The sequence below is a fragment of the Anguilla anguilla genome, chromosome 7, assembly GCF_013347855.1.
Source record: "Anguilla anguilla isolate fAngAng1 chromosome 7, fAngAng1.pri, whole genome shotgun sequence".
Lineage (NCBI taxonomy): Eukaryota > Metazoa > Chordata > Actinopteri > Anguilliformes > Anguillidae > Anguilla > Anguilla anguilla.
The window spans coordinates 22,665,089-22,684,323 of NC_049207.1; the positions used below are offsets into that span (position 1 = coordinate 22,665,089).

At 44.8% G+C, this 19,235-nt stretch overlaps 1 protein-coding gene across 4 annotated transcripts; it reads left to right on the forward strand.

The window, feature by feature from the left end:
• The first annotated feature begins 1,375 nt into the window (after positions 1–1,375).
• paip2b (poly(A) binding protein interacting protein 2B) lies at positions 1,376–18,637 on the forward strand. Of its 4 annotated transcripts, none has more exons than XM_035426546.1 (4): positions 1,376–1,533; positions 13,475–13,638; positions 17,218–17,391; positions 17,832–18,637. In XM_035426546.1, exons 2-4 carry the CDS (start codon positions 13,486–13,488, stop codon positions 17,886–17,888), a joined length of 384 nt encoding a protein of 127 aa, XP_035282437.1. In that variant the 5' UTR covers positions 1,376–1,533; positions 13,475–13,485; the 3' UTR covers positions 17,889–18,637. The 4 variants fall into 4 exon arrangements, with proteins under 4 accessions (XP_035282437.1, XP_035282438.1, XP_035282439.1 ...); XM_035426547.1 differs by lacking the exon at positions 1,376–1,533 and adding an exon at positions 1,614–1,759; XM_035426548.1 differs by lacking the exon at positions 1,376–1,533 and adding an exon at positions 1,616–1,751.
• The last annotated feature ends 598 nt before the right edge of the window (positions 18,638–19,235 follow it).

Below are 19,235 nucleotides of genomic sequence, written 5' to 3' on the forward strand. Positions count from 1 at the left end.
TATTGATAGCAGATAAGAAATGAAGCTTTGAAATGTAAAAAAAAAAAAAAAACTACTATATGATCTCTGCACATCAACAAATTACACCTTACCTTTACACGCACTTTATTTTTCATTTGGAAAAAAAAAAGATTTGGCTCTACTGCCTTCATTGAATGACACTCGAGTGAGGCTATCACCCACCAGAAGTGTTAAGTGGAAAATTACCCAGGTGCTCCGATTAGCTAAAACTGGCATGTTTCACATCCTGGCTGACAAGAAATGAGGCCACTGAACTAGCCTACGAGAGATTTGAGCAGTAGCTATCCAGGTGGATAATCCGTTTGATCGCGATTTTTAAACTTCAGGTAGATGGATGGCACCAACATAAGTAAATGCATGCCAACCTGCATTTATAACTTTTTGTTTCACCGTTCATGTTTATTTTACATTTCAGTCACTGTGCGACAGTAGTCTGAACACATCCCCCATTATAGCCTCCAGTCTTACAGCATTAGTATTCACAAGGGGATGAGCGAAAACGCGAAAAGTTTCCACATATAAATTACTGCACAAACAAATAACACTGCGGACGGCATATTTATGAATAATTGCAACGTTTACCTAAACATGCTCACATTTCATAAACTTTGTTTCCCCCAGCAATGAAAAAACACCATTATATTCATGCTGAACAATAACATGCAAGCTAGCTAACTACCGTAATGTTATCAGTGTCGTTACAGTCTTCTAGACAGATAATTACCGGTAAATGTAGCCTACCTTGCCAAAATTAGGAACTTACAGGACACTGAACCCTTTGAAACAGATGCGGGGGAGCACCTGCACAAATGACGCAAAGGCGGACAAAAATAGCTTTGCACCGCGTGTGGGTTTGTGGTGCAAACGCATATCTAAAACTATCACCATACGCATCGCTGGCGAATAGTTAACTTAGCCTATTAAAATAACGTGTTGTTACGACGTCATTTCCAAACATGCTAATTAATTACATAGGCAGCAAACTATGTTCCATTAGCAACAATTTAACAATTTTCACACAGACTACTCGCAAACAAGAAAACGAACGAAGGATCACTCCAGGATCAAATTGTGTAAATGTCGGTTTAAAGGGACCAGACACAGAAAAACAATCCCCTTGCTTCCATCAAGCTGTGAATGAAGGGGTGCATTTACGAATGTAGGACTCAATATTAAGTGATGTAAAAAATGACTGATAAGTTAAACTTCCAATGGTTGTCGTGCGACTTGTGCATCTGTGATCACGTGACATCTACCACGATTGTCATTGTGTGCTATCTGGTGATAGACACCGCGTTGGACCAGTAACAGGCGAAGATACGGACAAAGGCGTGTAGTTGTGAAGCCTAAATTGTTGCAGTGCCTGTATTCAATTTTTATTTATTATTTTTTTTATATTTTTCGTAATCGCAGACGGCGGAGAAACGCACTTTTTGCAGCAGGGGCTGCTGTTTACACAACAGTTTTGAGGTTTCTTGGCGGTTTGGATCCTTCTTCTGTCGTTTGAACGGGGTGAGGATGGATGTGTCTTTATTGGTAGTTTATCTCAAGGATGGTCAGTTTACAGGCCAAGTTATTTGGCTTGCTGACACTGGATAGTAATTTCATGGGGAATAATGGACGTATTTTGCGCTAGCACTAGCGTGGTGGTTTAATACTTGGCAGCTGTGTTAGCCAACATTTCGTGGAGACCTAAAGAACCCGTCACTGCACAGCGTTCGTTGCCTAAGGCACGTAGGTTGGTACGGTACAACCGTAGTGTTCTTTTATAATGGTATTTATTGTATGCTACCCAGCTTGGTAACTAACTGGATGGGAGCTTGTTGTTTTCTTCGTGAACTACCGTTAGGTTGACAGCAATCTGGCAAGACATACTCTCCCTGGTACTGACTGTTTAGCAAGACAACTTAGCGTTAGTTTGCAAACTAGCTGCTCGCTGGTTTAGACTAGTAGTTGTTGAAATGTGCTTTTTTGGTAGCTGTTAACTATATTTGTTGTGTTAAATTGTCTAGGTAACGTTATTTAGCAGTAAGACTGGCTATTTATACATGTAGCTAACTAGCTTACTGAATCCGCTAGGTTGGGAGCCACGCATGTGTGTTTCAGAGCGAGTCTGGGGAGGAGGAGGGGATGTGGGTGTTTGTTTAAGCTAAGGCGCCGTGGCCACATGACCGCCTTGTTCGTGGTTTATGTGCTAACGTTAGCCAACGCAAATCTAGTAGCTACGCATCGTGCGCATAACTGCGCTGAGTCCTTGTGGATCTAAAATAGCAATTCGGGGGGAAAAGCACAATGCCAGGTAGGAAAAGTGAAAATTGTCGTCACGCCAGCTGTATTGCATAAACGTTTTAATGTTGCATCCATATAATCTTGACCCGATTTCCGTGGACCATGTCCCGCACCAGCGATTTCCATGCCCGTCTCAGTCAATCGAATTTACCCTTTGTTGTATAATGGAAAGCGAACGTAGGCGACCGCGTTTTGGCGATGGCTAGCGTGCCACTTCGTCGAAATCAACCGGCAAAGTAGCTGTTTCAGTACATAATTGATTATTTGTATTCGGTTTGCTTGTTGCTTACGGAAAGCTACCCAGCGAAGATGGCTAGGTACATCTTTAAGCCAGGCCGAGATACCAGCAAGCTAAGACTAGTTAGCTAACGCAAGCCTGTAAAAACACGAAGAGCAAATTAACGTTATACCATTTGACCACGTCCTGTTAGCCTTGCCTTTGTACTGGATTCTAAAATGTCTTCTGACCACCTCCGCCTTAGGTTTGTTTAACAAATTGCATCTACGTGCATCTATTACGCGATATAGTTTGAATATCTGAATAATTTCGTTCAATTATTTGAACTAGGTTATTTTTGATATGGCTAACTGGTAGAACTGATAGAGGAAACAATTATTTATCGTGTTTATTTGGACATTCTGCGGATTGAGGACGGTCGTCCGCTGGCCAGAACTTGCTACAGTGTTTTTGTTGAGCAACATTTGGATTGTTTACTGCTTACTTTCTAAATGTACCGTTATAGTCAACATAGCTATTGTTAGGTGGCTAACTTTAGCTGTACAGTTGTATATGTAGTGCAATGACAGCAGCTTCCTAGCTACACTGTTAATGTTAGGGCCTTAGCTTCCAGTTTGGGCTTGCAGAACATTTCCCGTTGGATTACATATGCTGACAAACAAACTGTCTATTTAATCCCACCAGTTGGCTTTATGTAAGGGAACAAATTTAGCTGAGATAGCTAATGGTGCGTAGCGCTTGATGCGAGTGAACCACGTGGGCCATAAAGCTACAGGGAAATGCTGCAACGCAGAGGACATATTAGCGTTGAGATAATTAAGCAGCTCGACAAAATATGGGTCTGCGTTATATATTGCCTCTTGAGTTGTGCCCAGTAAGACTGTAGCTGACTATCGGTGCTGTGCCATTTCTGATGCACCACTACTAATGGTAGTTAACCTCACCTTTCTTGCTGTTTTGCTAGCTAGCTGCCCTGACGTTATGTGCTACACGCTGTGTCAAGGATGCAGCAGCTGGCCTTCGTTGCCTCAAATGCTCGCAACGACCAGATCTTTACTGACTTTATGGATGGCCATGAGTCGACGTATTCATTTCTCAAGACTGCCCTATATAGATTAGCTGACTAGCCGTATAGCAACAGAACTGCACAAACCAGATTAGCGCGATCTGAAGCATGGAGAGCGCACAGGCATTACGCAACGCGTTCCAGCTCGGCGGTTCTTGCTAATAAATCGTTGGATTCATACGAGTTAAGATTACTTGTTGTACTGCAACAGTTGTATTTTTATTTACATCAAGAGATACTCTATTGCAATAGATAATTTTAGGTACCCCCATGGAGATTGCATTACGAGTGGACGGTAACGTTACAGACATACAAACATTTCTGTTTTAATAGCGTAACGTTAGCCAGCTAAACTAGAACAAACGTTAAATTTACAAGGTCGAACCCAATGCATTAAAATCCTGCTACTATTCAAATGTATTTAGCCATGGTATTACCTTCTTGCTTACATAAGGAGCAAGTGCTGTATTACTCGCTACAGTGTTTCGTGCTCTCTAAGCAGGCGCTTCTTCCTGTGTCTGCCTGAGAACAGTTGTATTCCTTTGCATTCAGGCCCTACATTATGGGTTATGCTATTCAGTGTTTTTTGTTATTTGTGGGGGTCAAAGAATATAAAAATATTACGTTAATAAAAATGTACATTCACCCCATCCCCACCCCCCCACACACGCACATACATATTTCTAAGGCTGCAGTTGCTTGCCTAGTGTCACATAGAGAATTGTATGTCTTTGATACATTTGCTGCCCTTCCCCCTTCAAACGTTGGCTACAGTAAAACATTCTCTTTCGATGTTTACGGACTGTTTGAATATGTAGACTCCAGAAAAATGACCACCATTCACATATTGTGATTTGACCCTTGATGGTCATCTTCATGGTTCACAAGGCCCCAAGATAACCTAATGGAGCATGGGGGAAGCATTTGCGTTGGCCTGCGTTGTTTTTAATTGGAGATGAGCGTTTCTTCACTGCGAGAGGCGGTGATAAATCCACATATTTTGGCCTTTTTTATTTTGGGGAGGAAGGGAGGGAGCGGGGGGGGCAGGAGGTAGACTTTGGAGGCGCTTTGGCGTGTCTCCTCGGCCGTAAGCGGTCCAGTGAAAGGGGAGCTGAAACGAGAGATGTTTATCAGACCTAGGCTTTCCGCTCGCCTCCTTCCAGACTCGCGGTCCTCGCCCTCCCTAGCGGGATCCGGAATGTCGCCCGGAGGCGCAGCTCGCTCCTCCCGCCGGGCTGTGAAACGTCCGTCTGTCTCACCCCCTCCCCCAAGGCCTCGCGGCCTCCTTTCACCGGACAGGTGAATCTCCCACTCCCAGAATGCCGCGGTAATTGCAGGTGTTCACCTGTCTCCTAATCATTGGCTGTTGGTATGTGAAACCACCCCCCGTCGTGGTAAGAATATGTAACTAAGGGTGTTTAGATTGCGGACGGTCAGGGTTTGGAGCTGAGCCGTTTTTCCAGGCCCATGGCTGCCCGTTTAGGGTCACCCTGCTCAGGGAACACTGGTTAATTATTAGCTGCGGCTGATAGTGGTCGGTCAGTGGCTCGCTAATGAGAATGAGCTCTTCCCTGGTGTTCGAGGGAAATTAAAGGGAAAGTGACACAGTGCGTGTGCGTGCGTGCATGCATTCTTGGTTGAAAGTGCGTAGCCGCGACAGCACTGTGTTGTCTGGGCTTTTGACTGACAGGCGCTAATGGGTGCTCGGACTGGCCTGGCAACGTCTCCTCGGCGTGCCGCACAGTCCGTTCTCTTACGGACTGTGGCAGTGAGAGTATGAGCGGAGAGGGGGCGGAGCCTGAAACCGTTTTCAGTGATGCGGAAACAAAAGGCTTAATATATTCCTCACTATCTGTCCAAAACATGTTTTCTGCCTAGACGGTTATAGAAACGCAATGTGTACTGGTGTAGAAAATTTGTGTTTGTATTTATCTGTTCGGAGAGGAACGGTAAACGGGCATTCCGAGATGCCGTGTAGCATTGACGCTGGACAGTTACACAGGGGATCTTCAGCTTTTGATTTTTATTGAGTTTAGTTTTTTGGCCCAGACTCATTGTGGTTGATACGGTTTCTCAAGGTTTTCTTAAACAAAGGTTTGTTAAACTGTAGTGTTGTAAAGGAGGGCACACGTGACATTGTTATGGATGTAAGTGATTATGGCCAGGGTTATTAGTGAAGGACAGCGCTCTCAGCTTTGTTGTATGTGGAACATATTTCAGAGGGCCTGGGCTAATCTCAAATCTACCAGCTCAGGACTCTCCGCTCTGTAAGAATTTAGATACTGTTGATACAGCCTCCAAACTGGAGGAGAGTAAACACGGAGAAGCCAACCGCTTTCGGCGTCGATGACTGTCGGTATTTGTTGTTTTTGTTGGCGCTGAAGATTAACGCTGGCTTTCCTCCGATAACGCCGTAGCTCACTGCAACAGCCCTCTGCTTGCATAGGCTCATGTTTGTAAACATTGTGTGTGCTCCTTTTATTAATGCACGCTCGTGTATTCGCCCAATAAATCTGAAAGCACGGATTTAAAAATAAACAAATGCAAAATGGTGCTTTTCAGTTTTGTTTTGACGTTTTTTGGTTTTGTGTTTCAGCCATTGTGTCTACATGTAACTTAAAAAAAAATGGTTTTGATCAATAAATAACATTTAAATTCTAGGGGAAGGAAATCTCTTAAAAATAAATAAATAAATAAAAATAAAAGAATTGAATGATGTGTCTTGAGGATTTAGCTCCATTGGTAGCTATTGGAGTTCCTCCAGCCATTAGAAATGCTCAGTACACTTGGTCCCAGAACCGCACAATTAGTAAGCTTAAATTACATAAAGGTTGATCGGCAGCGTCACCACGTATTTGATCGTGGGAACATTTGAGCGGTGCCGATTGCACAATGCCTTGACCTCATGTTAACTGCTGAAGTGAATGTCTGACGGCTTTCTTGTCAGTGACAGGATGCTGCTGCATCACCTATGACACACACACACACACACACACACACACACACACACAGACACGCAGAGCGGTACTTGAGCGTGAGCCTGCCTAGCGCGCTAACTCACGTAAACAGAGTCCAGGCTGAGAGAGCGGTTGTTGGACTGTAATGTGGCTAGAACTTTAGCAAGTATTTTTCTTAGGCGAACTTGACGTTCCCCGCTTCTTTCTGTGGCCGAATTGGACTCATTTAATAGTGGTTAAATGACAGCGGTAAGTTGAAAATTGCTAGCTTGTTGGAATGCTGTGTTGTGTTGTGTCATTACTATTGCTGTGTAGACTGTTGGCGCAGATTACAGTCTGGTGAAGTGTCCAGATATTAAATCTGTGAGGGTTTGTGCTTTCCTGCCAGTGTTTAGTCATTTCCGGTGCTTCATCAGTGAATTGAGAACATCCAGGCATTCAAGCGGTGGGGTTTTTTCCCCCCTCCTCTCCTCTCCTCTCTTCTTCAAGGAGGTTATTACTGGCATGTCCTCAAGTTGGAAACTTAAGCAACCTGTGTTTTGTCCAATCAGATGGGCCCTGTCTAGCATATCCAGCCAATCACTGACGTTTCCTGTTGAAGGAACCCAGGTGGGGCTAAGCGGAGTGCGCTTGACGTGTGTAATCTACTTTAGCTGTTACAAAAATGCACGGCAATGCTTGAAAATAAACTGCAATTTGTGGGAGAAATGTTCCTTAAAACGTATTTTTCTGTAGTTGTAAGGGACGCGTGTCATATGTAAGGAATATTTTGTGTAAAAGTAAATGCACCTTTTTGCATTGTCCCTCTCCATTTTGTGAGACCCTTTTAGTTTGTTTTAGGGCGCTCCATACGCTGAATGTTGGCGGTTTCATGTTGCACATGAGGAGGGATGAAGGAGCTTGAGAACGAGGCAGGAAGCATGGTTCAGAGTGTGTGTGTGTGTATGTGTATGAGTGCCTGCATGCCTGCCTGCAAGTCTGTCGCTCTTTGTGTTTGTGTCTATATCTGTTTGTGTCTGTGTGTGTGTGTGTTTCTGTGCTTGGTTCCTATAGCCGCGTTTCCACCCGACGTACCCGGAACTTTTAGTCCCAGGAACTACTTTTCAAGGAACTAAAAGGCTCCTTCAGCCCATTGTTGTCTGCATTTCCACCGCGGTCTGAAGTACCATGACGATTAGGCAAATTAGTCCGCTGACGTATGAAAAAGCGACGTCGTCGTCGGTCCATCTGTCCTATGATTTCTTCTGTAACTTCATACTGCCACCGAAGTACATTATTTTCCAATAACGGGACAGCCCGGGGGGGTTTATTCCACATCTATAACGGGTTACCAATAATGACTAGCCTATGGTTACTTTAGTATTTATTGATTTTTATCGACAATCACCTGAAATTGAAATATTCTTCCGTGGCCGTTTGGGCATATTATTTTGCCGTTGTCAAGCAAAACTCTCGTTGGTAGTTCAACTTGGACCGTTGTTATGCAACAGACCGGATATAACAGACGCATATACAGATTGTAGGCTAACTGTTTTATATAGCCTATCCTCTCAAACACATTCATTATGTTTTTATGCGAACTTTCACTTTCATGTCTTGACATCCGAGGTGACAGAATGCATTCACATTCCACAAATAACTGGTAACAACATTTATAGCAGAAAACATGCACACGTTGTAAACAATTGGCTGTTGAATTTATTAATTCGACTCTCATCGTCATTTCCATATAATTGCAAAATGACAAGAATAAATAGAATGAAAACTCAGACTTGCGTAAAAATTTAAATTATTATTGCAGTGGTACAGCCACCGTTTGCAATGCTTTCATCTTTTAAAGTTACTGCTAGCGGAGCAGCTAAATACTTGAAGTGTGCCCTCCAGATGCGAACCATGCACCATAAATTAGAGTCCATATGTCTAGTCTTCCTGGTCTTTTTGTGGAATTGAAGAATCGCAGAGTAAAATTATGGCAGTTTGACAAAGCAAAAGAGACGATTACTAGAATTAACCTGTTATTTTACCCTGACAAAAAGTGTGGAAGGTGATTTTTTCCAGTACTGTATCCCCAATGTAAATTACGCAGAACTACCGCATACCTCACATAACTGTGTCAAGCGTTTTGAGTCAATTATAACGGGCTAACAAAGAAAATCCGGATGAAAATGTTCAGCAACCGAATTAAATTGTTTGAATGTTTTGGTACGTAATATGCTGTCCCAGCACCAATGCTTAATATTTTATAAAACAGACTTAATGCTAAAGCAAGAAAAGAACCGAACAGCACACAAAATAATCCTCAACCTTAATTTCTCATCTGTAGATGTTGGCAGGCTATAACCAAAAGTAGGCTACTGCGCCACATAACATAATGTTTGAATTCAAGTTATTATTTTGAAAATAATAAATTGGTTTAAAAATGGCGATTGAAATAAAATGCTGCGAGTACCCGACCAATCAGAAACGTTCAGCGCTTGCGCCCCACCCCTTAAGTTCCTGTACTTTTCGAAAGTACCCCCCCCCCCCCCCCCCCCCGAGCGGGGACTTTTTGGGGGGGTAAAATAAATTTAGACCCTGGTTCCTGCAGTGGAAACGCACTGAGTTCCTCAAAAGGTTCCTAGTTCCTGGGGAAAGTGCCTGCGGTGGAAACCCGGCTTATTTTGATGGTTCATGATGGGTCTGCTGCTGACATGCTTGTGAGCGTGTAGATTTTCAGAGCAACACACACACACAGGCTTGCTCACTTGCAGGTACAATGTGCAGCCAGCTGTGCTGGACTTTGAAAAGGGCCTGTCAGAATGGTTGCACAACACAGAGAGCTGAGTGTGTGTCTGTGTCTGTGTGTGAATAGTCTCCTACCCACTGTCAGAACTGCCACTAAAAGCACCTGTCATTTTTTACAGTATTTTTCAGCAAACCATTCGTGGTTGTGAGGTTTGTTGAATTGTGGACCTCTTTGTAGTTGCCTCTCCATAGCTGCCTCAGTATATACTGAAGCAATGCAGGTACATTGCTCAAGGGTACAACGGCAGTGACCTACTCTGGAATCGATCCTGTGACCTTTAGGTTACAAGACCAGCTCCTTACCCATTATGCTACAGTGCCGCCCCCAGTTCATAGCTGCTTGTCTGTTGTTCGCCCTTGGTGTTATGGTCCCATAGGGTCTGCACTGCCCTGGTTGCTCCCTTGTTTTTCTCTCTGCCAGTGGGCTTGGCTTTTCATGGGCACCTTCTCTGGCGCCGAGGCAGCTGCCTGCTTGGTTCGGTGCCCTGGAGTACAGAGGTCAGCCCCACACTGCGTCTGTGCCGCGCGCGTTTGAGCTGCGCACGTTTCCCTGCCAAGTAATGCTCAAGCTACCACCGTCACAGACCCGAGTGGCTGCTATTGGTCTGTGTGCATGTGCGCTAGGGAGAGATACGGCAGCAGAGAGGGAGGTTTGATGAGTAAGATTCGCCCGTTCCCATGTTACATAAGATTGACGTCATCGCCACGGAGGGCCTGTTTGAAATGTAACGTACAAAATGACTGCATTAGTCTCCTGGGAATGGGAGAGAGGGAGGGTAATTTGTTTGGAACTGGAGAGGTGCTTATCTCCCTGCACACACACACAGACATGTGCAGACGTGCGGGCACGCGCGCGCACACACAGACATGCGCACAAATGCGCACACACACACCACCAGCCCTCACCCTCTCACTGCTTAGTTGCGTCATCATGCTTTCATCTGAAGTTATTTTGTGGTGCCTCTTAGAAGCACTTAAAATTGTGCTGCTGAGCTTGAGCACATCACTGCTCCTGAACCAGAACCATGCTAACCCATGATGTCCTGCTAATGGAACCGATAGCTTAAGATCGGACACGCATCAGGCTATAAATTATTAGATTTTCAGATCGTTACATAATTACCTTTACACGAGAACTACATCTGTTTACAAATAATTATATCGTACCGATGCACTATATACAGTATTTATCCATGATGAACAAGGCATCAGTATGTAGTTACGACTGGCGCTGTGTGTATCGTTTTGAAGCCCATCCTGCAGTTAATTTCCAGTGACCTTGTGCCGCGGACACGCTCATGCTTACATCTGTTCTTCGCGCAGCGTAGCGTTGCTCACGCCTCTGTGCTAATGAGGAGAACGGCGGTGAAATGTCGGGTTTAGAACCTTCGCCCTGCCGCCACCGCCTCCCGGCCCCGTCTCGCCGCGAGCCTCCCAGGGAGCGGGAGAACGGCGTCGGATCAGCGAGCGAGGGGAGCAGGGTGAAAAATGAGACGTGCGGGCTTTTTTTTTCTTCTTCTTCTTCTTCTTCCTCCTCCTGCAGGCAAGTTATTTTTTGAGGGAATGTTCCTGTGCTTCTTTTTGTGTGTGTGTGAGTGTGTGAGTGTGTTAATGGCGGCTGGCGTAGGACTGGTCCAACTCGTTGGGAGTTGGAAGTGAAGGCCCCAGCACGAGAGGGGAGTGTCGTCTGTCTCCCTGGAATGCGTCGGTCGCGCTTCGCGCTAACGAGACGCGCTACGCGCACCGCGTGCGCTACGCACATCACATGTACTGCTCACAGTCCACACACACTCAGCCCTGGTTGCTGCACCTCCCCCCCTCCCCTTCCTTCCCCTTTGTTTTGGTGCAGACCCCTGCAGTGACACTTTAGACTAGCCTCGCATCGTAGCGGAACGGTTTGCACTTATTTACACGTTTTACACAGTAGTATTTTCTTTTTTTTTTTTTGTGGTAATCCGAGAGGAGGCGTTTTTTTGACTCCATTTTGGAGAGCTGCTGCGGGAGTCGTGAGAAACAAGTCTGAACTTTCTCCAGAGAGGAGCAGCTGCTCGGCGCGGCCTGCAGAGTTTAGAGCAGGTCGGCGTCTGTGACGGCTGCAGTGTGCAGCGTGGTTTATGGCTGTGCTCATTCCAGCTGCGTGTGGTGGTGGTATGCCTGCATGCATGCCTCTGTACAGAAACACGTTTTTCAGCGTACAAAAATGCTCATTACTCACACATACAAAGCACTGTTTAATTCATTAAACTTAACTAAATATAGGCCTGCCGTTAAATGCATCGATATCAAAATGAGGCCAAGTTGCAACAAACAGTAGCTATTAGCTATCTGAGCTCACACAAATTAAACAAGCTCTATTCCAAAGCAATGCTACCTAAATTCTGAAATTATTTCATGTAACTTTGTCCTGTGTTTTGTCATTTTACCATCTGAAGAGAATGTGGCCATGCAGACTTTTTCATATCAAAATATCAAATAGCAAAAAATATTGAATATTATATTTGCATAAATAGAATACATACAGCATGATTAAATTATGCCATCCAACATTTTTTTTTCTAACAGCATTTCAAACTGTTTCACAAATTAAGTCTCAGCTGCCCGTAACAGAATATAAACAAAGTGTTTTAAGACCAGAGAAAGTAACTAGCATGTTGGGTTCATTGGCCTTTGGATGTAATAAGATTCCTGAGAGAATTGAAATGGAGGTTATTTTTAGATCGCTATCTCAAATGGGACAGATTTTGTAAACGTTAGGAGGAAATATTTTCATTATACTGTGTAGGCCTACCGATTTAAAAATGCCGGTTGATTTGCTGAATGAGATGAGTAGCTTTAGAATAGTGAAATCTCAAAGCAGTAAAAGCACATGCATATTCTCAATGTGAGATGTTTTTAGTAGGCCTCATTAGTCACTGAAGTAAACTTTTCAAACCCTCCACACTGGTTGGTGGTCACATTCTTCTAGCGTGCAACTGTTGCCATCTGTCGAATCACACGTTTATGGCAGATCACATCTTTGGGTCAGATTGGATAAATGCAGTCACTGTAACAATATCCGATCCAGCAGTTTTGGCCAATATTGGCCCGGTACCGATGACTAGGATCGGGTCAGTGCATCCCTATAGAAATTACAGATGGTTTTTAGGAGTAGCGCCTTCGAAAAAGTAGTTTGGCTTGTTTCAACCATAAATAATGTTTAAATAGGGAAAACCTCAAACTGTGGATGTATTTAAAAAATGATCATGAACCTTTATAACAGGGTTAAGTTTGTTTTATGGTGTGTCAATGCTACACCTTACATCCATAGGGCGGGGGGAAGGTATTCCATTGATTAAGTGCTGGAAAAGATTATCTGCCATTAGCTACCGAATAGTGGAATAACAATACTATGGCAAAGTTTGCCTAAAAAAATGAGTCCACGAAGCACTCTCCACTGGTACAGTGTAGCTATGCTTATAGACATGGTTTGACCTGTGGCTTTCGCAACCTGTAGAGCTGTGCCCCATTTTTGCTACACCATTGTGGGAGACTGAACCTGCATGGCCTAACTCAGTGCCATATCTGCCTATGTTGGAAGCTCTATTTCTACTTCCTTTCTTATCTCTTATCTTTTCTTACTTTAGTTATTTATTTTTTATATAGTTTTACTGTGTTTTCAATTTTCATATGCTAGGATGCTTGTAGGCTAACATTAAGCACTTAATTGCCAGCGAACAACTGCCTGTTTGCTGTATTTGTTACTACATTTGACAAATAAACTGGTTTGATTCAATCACTTAGCATATCTAGTCAATTTCCTAGTTAGCTATCTGATTATATTAATAGGCAGAATTATAGCTTGCCTTCAAGCAAATGTATTTGTGTGTCTAGATTACAGTATTGGCATTAGGCTGTGAGTGTGGTCGTTGACGTCCACAAAGTTTTATCCTCATCACAACTTTTCCAAGTGTATCTTCAACTTGGGAATGGAATAAAAATAACACCACTCTCCCCCAGACGTTCTGGATAATGTGTTTTTTTGCAGAACGTCCAGAAGAAGCTTTGTAACTTGTAGCTAAAGTACCTGCCACACCTGCCATCTGAACATACACATACTGCTCTCCCCTCCCCCCCTCTCAGAGCCGGCGGATATGAGTGGTCCAGAGGTTGCGAAGACGCCGGGGGGCAGCAGCGCCCCAGGGAAGGATGGGAAGGAGCCGGTGGCCAATGGGCACGGGGAGAGCGAGCCCAATCCATTCGCAGAGTATATGTGGATGGAGAACGAGGAGGAGTACAACCGACAGGTCAGCATTCTGCACTGACACACGTGCACGTGCACGGGCATAATGTGCTCACATGCACACACTCATCTACTGGCATGCACACACGTGCTTTCTCTCTCTTTCTCTCTCTCTCACACACACACACACACACACACACACACACACACAAACTCTCTCACACACGTGCTTTCGCATTCACCTGCTCTCCCGTGCCCACAATCGCGCATACACACACACGCCCGCACACTCACGCAGTTCATGTGTACACAGCGTGGCACACTGAACACACTAGCGTTGAGACCGTAGTACTGGCCCTGCACGGCACTGCATTGTGTCGTGATGTCGTGTTCTCCTATTGGGTCCTGAGCTTGTCTGTCATATGCTGACTTCCTCTGAATGTCCCCCTATTAGCACAGGCACGTTGCTATGGAGTAAACCTTTTCCAGGAAGTACATACAGCCCCTCGCTGTATGTGCTGCATAAATGAATACAAATTCAAACAAACTGTTTGACGACTGGGACGTCCTCACTAAACAAAGAAATTGTTTTAAGCTGTTGACCTGTTAGGCCACTTTGCTAAAAAACAAAGTAGCTGCTCTAAAGCTTCATTTCCGTTTTTGGCCGTTTAACGAAAACAGCTGCTGCTCTCATTTCATGAGAACATTGTTTTGGAAATAAAAATGACGGGAGCACAACTAAATTATAGTCGCCTCTGTTTACGTAATGAAGTTGGATCGGAATCCGCAGAACTTTTTTGTATGCTCTTTGTTGCTTTTTCTCCCAAATTTGGCGGTTTGGGATGGGAACTATCGTGCGTCAGCGCTCATTACCGGACCCTGCACTGTCCATATGGGAGGCTGTATGGGCGTCCCCGGGTCCCCCTGTCCCACTCAGTCCTGCATGCTCTGCCCACTCCCGCCCCCAGCACTATAAAAATGTCTTGAGGGTGCCAGAGGATCTTGGGCCCGTTACAGACCTATCTCTCTGTGGAGCATGTATACATTTTTAACCAGTTGTGACTTTTCAAAATGAATTCAGTCAGTCCAGCTAATCTTTGGAAACACTTTGGGAATGAAGTCCGATTGGGTGAAAGCATGAAAGTATTTCTGAAAGCTAGCCAGGTAGTCTGGCATAGTCGCGCTGTATGAAATTCCCCTTAGGGCAGCGGCGTTTATAGCGGTTGAAGGGCGGGGCCGCGGGGAGAGCAGACGGGCGGGCTGTTGTTTACGCTCTTCAGCACGACGCCTTCAACTGAAAGGCTTCAGTAAATATCTCCAACTGCGTAAGCCGATGACCCGGGAAACCTGAACCGCGTTAGCCGTGTTAGCACCGCCCAGGTCTGGGTATCGGCCAGGAAAACGAGCAGCGGTCAACCGCGCCAACGCGGCGGCCAGTCGATTCGGTCAAAGGTGGAGTGGGCCCGTGAGCGCGGCGAAATCTCTATGGTGACATCCCACGCGACGAACGCGTCCACAACTTCGTGGCTCTGCTTCACACGAGATTCCGTCAGAGCTAGTCAAAATATTTTTTTTTTGGCTGCTAGAAATTGGCAGGTGGAAATGGTGATTGTGGTTCTGCGCACCCTCGCACTGGCTGCATAAAGCTGCAGTTTGGCAGGTGGCTTATCTCCCCGTCAGAGCAGAGAACCTTCCCTTATCTAGCACAGACCTGTCAGAGAGTGTTATCTCTGGCCACGCCCCCTTCACTTCTAATGAAAAGTACACGCTGCACGAACGAGAGGCAGGGGTCCCAAGGCCCTGGTCCACCTGATTACTCTGCAGTCATTATAACTTCCGGGTGCAAGAACGTTTGGTCCTCTTATAGGCTGACTGACGGTGTATTTGGCCTTTAACACGCAGAGGATTGTGGGTAGAGGTGTTTTTTTTTTTTTTCGTGGGGAGGGGGGGGTTGGAGCCGTCTGATGAAAGTATTGATTGGTTAAGATCAGTGCACACCCTTGCTGTCATCTCCAGCATAAATGTGTAGTTGCCATTTTATATTTTTTTGCTGACTATTTGCAGTCACGGGTGGACCAGTCGGGGAAAGTCATTTATGCTATTCCAGTGAATTAATTACGGAAATAAACAGAGCTGACATCCATGAACAGGCTGTTTCAGAGACGCCCGGGGCACTAAACAACAAGCTCGTCTCCCCTCCTGCCCTACATCCAGCACAGCTGATGAAAACACGAGACCTCATCAGACTTTGCCCTCTGCTTCTCAGAAATCCGGAGGCAATGGAGTTAAATGTTGCTGTTCGATTAATGAAAAGGGCCCCCAAACGTTTCTTGATTTAAATTTGAATGAATGCCATCGTGAGGTATACGGTTGCTTTGGAAGGTTTGGGATTTGTGTACGATTTGGCTGTGTCTGAAACTGCTTACTTGCCTACTATTGAGTATACAAGTTGTATGCAACCTGTTTACTTGATAGTAGGCTAGTAAGCGGTTTTCTATGCAGCCCTAATGTTCTCCACAGTTGTTGATAACAGGTAATTGGCCTTTTTTTTGTGACTGAAGTGTCTGAAAGTATTACTAGGGCATAAATAGAGGCAATATGAAATGGAATGGAATAACTTCATTTTTCCAGTGGGAACTACAGGTCAATGTGAGTCGCATTACAGTTCTAGCTCCCCAAGGATAGCAACTTCGTCTGACACATGATAAAATCAGTATTGTTATCTTTTTAAGTCTACTTTTATGTTATTGTCACTACACAACAAGTGTTATGATTCAGGCCAAAATGTGACTTAAAATAGAGGTAAAGGAAATCTGTTTGTGTGTGATTATCATCACACCCTTGTATGGTAGACTGGTGGGCCTAGGCACAAGTCATCAACAGGACGGGGCACAGAAGAGTCAGGTGTCGGGATGGAAAAATCTGAGTTACCCTTAAGAACGTTCATACTCCCTGCAATGGAAATGTTAGTGATAACGGTGTCTTTAAAACTGTCATTCATAAAATTAAACGGGTTTATCCAGTTATGAAATATTTTCACACCCCACTACCTTGGCTTTACTGTAGCTGCTATAATTGCAATTGATTCTGCAGTGTTGTGTTAGCAAAGAGGTGGGTAAGAGCTTCTGCGAAAGAAATGCAGTCATTACTAATAGAAATGTGGATTTAAACCTTTGTGGGTTTGCTTATTAGTTATTGTTGCAATGCTGTACTACTAAATCTGTTGTCAGTTTCCCTGACTGTGTGATCCCAGTCTCTGGCATTGAGGTGCCAAAGCCTTGACTCTCTGATAAGTGTCATTTCTGAATTAGGGAGGGTGGAACAATGTTTCTATTTTTAATTTTTGGTCCATTTGATCAACACCTTGTTGCTTATAGTAATAATAACAGCTACTTGTATTTATATAGCAAGTTTCTCATAGTCAAACCACTTTGCAGTGATAAGGAGGCAACTCGCCTCAACCACCACCAATGTGCAACTCCCACCTGGGTGATGCACGGCAGCCATTTTGTGCCAGAAGGCTCACCACACATCAGCTGTCTGTAATTATTCTGTGTGCAAAGGGGTTTGCGTTCAGCTTCCTATTTTGAACCACACGGCCTTCTGGGTTCAGGCCTGACCTCTCTACTTCTCTCCCTCCCAGGTGGAAGAGGAGCTGTTGGAGCAGGAGTTCCTGGAACGCTGTTTCCAGGAGATGCTAGACGAGGAGGATCAGGATTGGTTCATTCCAGCAAGGGACCTCCCCTCGGGGGTGGGGCAGATACAGCAGCAGCTCAACGGGCTGTCCGTCAACGACTGCAACACCGATGACATCGTGGTAAGTCCGCCCGTTCAGTCTCTCACTCGTGTGGATGGGCTAATGGTCTCTTGCTGGATTAGAACATCTGTTAAATGAATGTACTGTAATTAAATGCAATGTAATGTAGTGCCATGCCTGTTCTGGAGACAGACTGCTTGGTTGGAGTCCTTTTCATTAAATGTGGAGGTTCTTTCCAATCAGGTCTTGTCGCTGCTTCTGCACTTTAGGCCCAGATCGCCAATTTAGTAAGTTTATTGATCTGCTTGGTCGAGAATTAAAAAGAGAATCTATGCGCAAGTTCTGAACTTACTGCTGTTCATGGATAGTTTTGTTAGCATATTTTCCCCCTGCTTCCTCCTGTTTCTGTTTTGACGTTCACAGTGCCCATTTGTGCTGTTTAGCTTGGGTACTCACTCACACTCTCTTTCTCCCTCTCTCTTCCCTCCATCGCTCCACAGCGCAAAAGCAGCTTAAACCCAGAGGCAAAGGAGTTTGTCCCGGGCGTGAAATATTAGGGTCCCACCCCCACCAGGGGGCACCCTCACAGAGACTCTGGTGATCGTCACTATGGCGGTCATACCTGCACTCGGGACAGGGGCGTGTGGGAGACACGGCGAGGGAAAAACAACAACGACAAAAAAAACTCTTCGATAAGCTTTTTATTTCCGTTTGTTTCAAGTGTAAACTGGGAGGGTGGTGGGGAGGGGGGGGGCGGGCAGGCACCATGTTCTGTCGGACACAAGAGATATAGCATCATACTCTGTGTAGAGCCTTTTTTTCTTTGTTTTGTTTTCTCCTCTTTTCAATTAAAAGGGCCGATCACGTGAGTTCTTGTGGCTAGCAGTATGTCCCTGATCAGGTTGTATCTTTCTCCCCGTTTTTGTTTTGCGTCTTTAGGACAGTGGTGTTCACTGCTGGGGAGGGAGGGGGGAGGAGAAGGGTTTGGTTACCAAACATGACGGACGCATACACACCTACTTGCACGCACGCACGCACGCACACTCACAGACACGTACGTACACACACACATGCACACATACAAATACACAAACACAAACGCTCACATGCGCGCACACACATGGGTCAGACAGTCGATCTTGCTAAATCCATAGGAAAAGCCTGCGGGGGATTTACACAGAAATCTTTTTTTTTTTTTTTTTTTTGAAAGTCAGGATACTGACATAAAGTACGAATTTCATTAAAAAAAGGAAGAAAAAAAGACAAATAAAGATAAAAATGGGTACCCTTTGGACCATCACTTGTGTTCCGTCTCCTGTTGTTCTTTCAGCGAAGGGAAAACGGATGCTGATCGTGAGCTAGCCTGGACGTTCCTGCCCTTCCCCGTCTCTAAAGACACAGGAGTGTTTTATAATGAGAGAAGGCGCTAGCCCGCGTAAGCCTCTCTCTCGCCTGCTGTCTTTGCCGTTATCCAGTCTGCTGCACACCGGCTTTCACGACGTGATCTGGCAAGCTGATCCACAAAATTTGTCTGATACACAGAATGTTGAAAACGTACTTTGTCATATGATACAGAAAACGTCTTGAATAATTTCAACGTGTGACCCCAAGTTCTGCTGACCAACCTCAGTTGTCTGTTGCAATCAACTTCATTAATCCCGTGTTAAAATGTAAGTCTGTTTGCTCTACATGAACAGATTGCTTCTGAAGTCTTTCTTTGTAACTGTACGTTTGACACCAGAACCCAGTTTTGTTGCCCTTATTTGTACTTTTCAAGAGCATCTAAACCTTTTATTATGGTAAGGTACCCAGAAATGGTTGGTTACCTAAATGTTTTCTTGCAAAGGAACAGCATCTACGTTCCTGTATGTCAGCGATGTCCAACTCCAGTCCGGCGAGCTCGA